At 47.9% G+C, this 6,046-nt stretch overlaps 1 protein-coding gene across 1 annotated transcript; it reads left to right on the forward strand.

Annotated features, from left to right (window-relative positions):
* The first annotated feature begins 2,387 nt into the window (after positions 1 to 2,387).
* On the forward strand, positions 2,388 to 5,519 carry LOC106745906. Its single transcript, XM_014621908.1, has 2 exons — positions 2,388 to 4,115; positions 4,161 to 5,519. Exons 1-2 carry the CDS (start codon positions 2,388 to 2,390, stop codon positions 5,517 to 5,519), a joined length of 3,087 nt encoding a protein of 1,028 aa, XP_014477394.1.
* Positions 5,520 to 6,046: the final 527 nt, after the last annotated feature.

Genomic DNA, 6,046 nt, shown 5'->3' on the forward strand with positions numbered 1-6,046 from the left:
CGAACGCGTGTCCGTGAGTTTTTGCTTGACCCCTCCCTTGCGAATTGTCATCCTAAGAGGTTGGTCGCTGCCAGACTACGAAACGGCGACTTTCTCTGAACGGAGAACAGGTCGCACACTGCTGTCCGCTTACGAAATCCTCAGCTAGGAAACGTCCGAGTTAACGCAACGCGTTGTCGTCCTCGTCGCTGTCAGCTACATGCCGGTATCGCGGCTACACCGGACACGACGAACGATATCCCGAATCGACGTTCACTATCGCCAGTATTTCGTAACATTCCATCAATTCCTGTCTTTCTATTGTCAGTCGATCGTGATCGCACGTAATTGTTTTTTATGGAATCGCTCGCGCCGGTGAACACGTATAGTATTTTATATAATACCGACATATTCGACGTGGGTCCGAGTATTAATTTTTAGATAACCCCCTTTGTCTTGAGAATCTTATTAACTAACCTCGTGCACTTATCGATTGCGAAGTAGTACTTGGAAAAAAAAAAATTCAAGGTTAAAACGGAGACATCAAATTTTACGTTGGCAATTTTTTCGAGAGCAAATTGTGCCTGTGATTATTGCGTTTGAAAGATTCCTCTACACTACTTTTACGATGAACAACTCGCATATGTTACGCATAGTTTGATAGGCAAATTTTGAATGCACCCGAGTTAACACCACTTTTTTTGCCGGTTATCTTTCATGTTACCGAGCGGGTAACGGTAATATTGCTCTTAATTAACTCAGTTCCAGCTGTAAATTATAAACGTATGCCATTGTAAGGTTGTCGACCCGCATGTAAGAAAGTTTGTTATAGAAACAATTCTTATCTGGATTTCCGGTTATTGATGAAACAAACGCAGCGATTTTTGCATTTATTTATTAGACAAATCGCTGTAAGTTAAAAACCAAAAAAGCAAGTGAAATGGAAAGAAAGAGAGCGAGAGAGGTACCGGTAGTAAACACGAATTAATTTTACGTTTGTACACGCATCGGTGGATCCCCTTTCACTCGCTTGGGAAGCTAATAAAAGATATGCAAACGCAGTCGCCCACAATGGATTCGTCACAATTTCACCGATTTTTTTTCGATCTTAAATTTCAGTTGTTTATATTTTTCATGATACTTTATCGTTTTACATCGATCGCAAGAGAAACTTAAGGGCAAAGTTGTAAAATCTTATAATCTTCTAAGTCGCGCCATCGTCGCGTTACTAACAAATGAATAAATAAATAAAATTGCTTTCTACGATAAATAAAATTGCTGTCTACTTCGAAATGCAGCAACTAGACAAAACATCGAAAGTTTCGTATCAAATTATGTTGTAATTGAACGATGACGTTCGTAGCGAAGAAACGATTGAAGTGCGGCAAGTGGTACGACTTGGGTAATCTCGCACCAATAAAAAAATTCTATCTTTATACGCGTGGAATGAATCACCCGCACAGTCGAAATTGTTGCAAATAATGACGAACGATCGACATTTTTGTCACGGACAACTAAAAACGAAGGAATGCCTTCCCTTCACGAATTCGTCGCGCCATAATCGTTCCCGGAATAGCAATTAAATCATCGTTGGCCAACACGCCTCTTTTATTTTTCACTTAAAGGAAAACCTAATTGCCGTTTACGGCGGTAAGTCACGATGAAACCCGCATAGCCTCAGCTTTCTTTCGGAAAATTACGAAACGTCGCGTCAGGTGCATTGATTTTATGCGTGCAATTAAACCACGAGGGAATTTAACCAACCAGAGTCGCACGACTACGTCTAACTTTTTACCTCTCTTTCTCGAATAACCGTAACTCATTCGGCCTCATGGCTCGCGCTCATTCCCGCGCGCATTGCATCGTGCCGCTTCAGTTGTCGCTAATCAACGAGTGAGCCCGTGCAATCCAAGAGAAACTCGACATTTCTTTCCGATATTATGCAAAAATTTATCCCCGCCAGTTAAGTCATTGTTTAACGACGTCTACGCCGCCGCAATTGGCCGGCAGTCCTCGTGGAGTCCTCAGTCGCGAAGGTTCCGTGCGACTCCGCTAACTTGATTTCGCCGCGCGCTTCGACGACATAACCACTTCCCACGGTAGAAAATTATTCGTCCGATAATTTCTCCTCGTTTATTCGCAATTACAATAACGAAAGAACACAACGCAATACACAGAATCGCGACGTGAAGCGCAATATATCGCACAAGATATATAAACGAAATGTTGAATTCCGCGAGTAGAACGAAGAAATTAACTTCGAAAGAAGCACGTTGATCGTTTGACAACCTAAGCCCAAAGGCGAGAGTGAAGTGCCTTGATTACACGACCACCAAGGGCGACACGGCGCGTCTTCCAATCCAATGTGCGACTTGTGATTCTCGAGTATCGATCAGGCGCATTCCAAAATGAAATCGCGAGTATTGATCCTGTGCTTACTGTGCGTCGTGCGCGCGTCCCAAGTTCTATCGAAGGAAATCACCGAGTTCGGCGAGAGAACCTCGGTGCGAGACCCGTCGAGAAAATCTACGTGGGGAAACGATGGAGCCGACGGTCGGGACGCGGCCAAGTTTCGCGACAAGAGAGCTTTGGGACTTCTACTGTCGGGCCTGGCCCAGATCTTCGGGTACACAGTGACGCCGGTTCAGCTCGCGTCGTTGGCCAACTCGAACATGACGACACCCGCCGCGAACTCCACGGCGATGGGCAACATGACGGGACAGCAAACCGCGTCCTCGCGACCCATGTTGATGAACGTCACCGTGCCAACGCCGAGGCAACAGGAGACCATCAGGTTCACCGGCGTGGTGAACTTCGGCAACAACTCAGACATCGTAGGACACCTTCAACGCTACGAGCGGATCTTCCACGGCCGCGGAAACAACACGGGAGCTGCGATGACGACCTCGCGACCCGGCACGCCGATGCCGAAGCCGGCTGCGAATCTCCCGGTGAACCCGAGAACCAGACCGCCTCTGTTGACGCCGTTCTTCGTGAAGATCCCGTTGCCGATCGCGCCTGACCTCCTACCAGCCACGATGCCCATCCAAGATCTGCAACTATCGTATCCCGTCCCGCTGATTACAGTCGCGAGCGAGTCGGGCGAGGAAGCGACGCCGGAGCTGCCGGTTCGGAAGGAACAGGAGACGGTGTACAGGAACAGCGAGGATACCGAACGGTACGTGGTGGAGGAAAAGGAGATCTACGATGAGAAGGACGTGATGAAGCCGGTGAGCAAGTATACTCATCAACTGTACGTCGACGAGCCGAGCTTGAGCAAGCAGCAGGACGAGAGATACAACGAAGTGCAACGCAAGCAAGAGGAATACATTGCGAGGATGAAGGTGCAGGAGGCGCAAAAGCACCGGGATGACCACGGCAGAGAGGACGAGATCAACGAGAGGCACGGGAATCGAGAGGAGGAGGTCGCTGATCGAGATCGAGACCACGCTTCCAAGTATTCCTCGGCGGAGGAGAGAAGACCCGCGTACGACGAGGCGGGCGAAGAGTCCGCGGAAGGACACGAGGAGCGCGAGGACCAGGCGAATCGCTCGAACGAGTCCTCGGAACGACCGGCAGAAAAGGAGGAGGGAGAGAAGACCGAACGTTATCCGGATTACGACGACAACGACGAGCCTGTGAAACAATACAAGCAAGACGACGACGACCAGCCACCGCCAGCTGACTTCAACAAATACGTAGAAATGGCGTACAATCAACAATTACCGATCGGCGATTACTTCCACGAGGGTAACCTCGAGGAGATCCGCGACAGCTACGGCGAAGTATTGAACAACAAGAAGCTGGAGGACGACAGACTGTCTGGTTACTTCAGCATGTTCAAGCAGCCGTACGTGGACGCCCATCAGCGAGTTCGAGAGCCCGAAAACGTGTCGCAGGAGGATAAGAGAGAGGAGACGTCTACCGAGGCGGACGGTTACGACGAGCACTTGAAGAGAATACAGAAACTACGAGAAGAGTACGCCTTGCCCGAACCAGAGAGCAAATACGAGGAGTACGAAATAAACGACGAGAGTGAGGCGAACAGGAACGGCAGGCAGGAGGAGAGAGACGAGAATCGTACCGTGACGAAATCGAAGAAGCCCAAGACGAGCCGCGGCAAAGAGAATATTCGTGCGAAAACAACGGGCGGATCGAGCAGGAATCAGCTTGAACGCGAGTCCGAGGAGGCGAAGTCGCAGGAAGAGTTCGACCTTGTGAAGTACACGCCTCTGATCGTGCCTGTGCGCTACATCGACGCGAACGACCGGGTGGAGCAAGCGAGTACGCAACAACTCAAGTATAAAGAATCGAAGAAGAAATCGGGTAACAGTCAAGTTCCCGCCAAGACCGACAACGTCGCGAGCAAAGAGAAACCAACGCCCGTCACGGCCAGCTTGCCGGAGAGACCACGGCAATTGCACGAGGGCGAGCACAAAGAATATCAGCTGTGGCCGCCGCCTTTCGACTACGCCTTCGACAATACGGAGCGAACGAACACCATCGTCCCGGCGAATCCACAGAGCTACCCCTTGAACTATTATCAGCATATCGTAACGAACGTCGCCGATGACGACGCGAGCATTCCTTCGGACCAACCTGCCGGCTACGTGGTGGTTGTCGGCAATCCCGTGCATCCGTATCGCTACCCCTACAATATCTATTACTTCCCCAAGGAAGCCGTAAATCCGCAGAATCAGGACCACCTCAACACCGAAGGCACACATCCGCAGCAACACCAGCTTCACCTCCCTCGGCGGAACGCAGATCAATTGTCCGCCCCAGCGAAACCTAATCCCACCGAGTACATAACCGAGAACCATAACGAGACCACGAGGAGTACTCGTAACTATTATAATCAACCTCAGGAAGCTCCAGCTGACGTTCTCAATCGTTACAAATACGCTTTTGGAGAATATCCCTCTCGAGTCGACGAACTGCCAAATGTTGCCGTGAGAAGTCACATTTCTAATACAGAAAACTGGTCCAATAGGATATATCCATCGCAACCGCGAGGTGAGAGGGTCGGTCAATCTCCGACGACTCTCGCACAGCTGCAGAACGTCGCGTCTTCGAATCAGAACGTGCAGAGTACGCTTTCGGAGGGACGACGTCATCCGCAGCCGTCGAGAATACGGAAGAGTTCGCAGTCGGAGAACCGGGGCATTCGAAAGGCGAGGGCTCTACCGCGACATTCAGGCCCGAGGAAGAAACCTTTCGATGATCCTCAGAGCGCGCACGACTTCTTCGGCTTCAGCAAGAACGATTACAGCTTTGACGGGGAAAGCGACGACGCGTCGAAAGTCGCCGAGGAGAACGGGGAAAACACGAAGGAGCCGCACGTGTTCGTCGCACCGGAACCGGCCGCTTATCACTACAACGAAAGCACGGTGAAACACATCGATGAACCGGAAAATGATACGGAGAAAGGCGTAGTTAGGGAATACAGGAATAAAGTGGCGACCTTGAGAGTGTCGGAGCAGAGGCGATTAACACCCAATGGGCCGACTCATTATGTGGACTTTACGCGTAATATTTAATGGCGACGTATCATTAAAAAGAGAAGAAGTCTAATCTAATAAATATACACGGCGCGAAGCGCCGAGATGTTGTTAATATGTTTGGTGCGTTGTTAATAAAATATATTCCATAATAATATATGTGAAAAATACTCGTCAATCTCTCTCTCTCTTTTTTTCTCTCTCTCTCTTTCTCTTTTCTCTCTTTTTTTTCATGTAGCATTCATTACTAACACGAAATATTGATATTTGTATTTAACCTCAATCTTAATGCGTGTTATATTGTAAAAATAATATATATATATACGTATAAGAATAACTATATAGAATAGGGACAACAATATATAAATATATAGCTTGCCTTAATAAATTATTAATAATATTATAAGATACAGACTGAAAAGTAATTATCACGCGCGGGGCAAAACTTTATTTAAAATAATGAAAAAAATTCTTCGATAAGAAAATTGATTAATATCACAAATTATTGAACAAGTTATGCGTCTATATAATAGAAAAAAAATTTCCTTTTTAAGATATTTTTGGGG

This window comes from Dinoponera quadriceps, unplaced genomic scaffold (genome assembly GCF_001313825.1).
Source record: "Dinoponera quadriceps isolate SergipeBrazil2010 unplaced genomic scaffold, ASM131382v1 scaffold1872, whole genome shotgun sequence".
Lineage (NCBI taxonomy): Eukaryota > Metazoa > Arthropoda > Insecta > Hymenoptera > Formicidae > Dinoponera > Dinoponera quadriceps.

Excerpts from the sequence above, each read along its gene's own strand:
- LOC106745906 (XM_014621908.1), top strand. The coding sequence starts at position 2,388 with ATGAAATCGCGAGTATTGATCCTGTGCTTACTGTGCGTCGTGCGCGCG. Across the intron at positions 4,116-4,160 it reads GCGGCAAAGAGAATATTCGT|TCCGAGGAGGCGAAGTCGCA; the intron begins GCGAAAACAACG and ends CTTGAACGCGAG.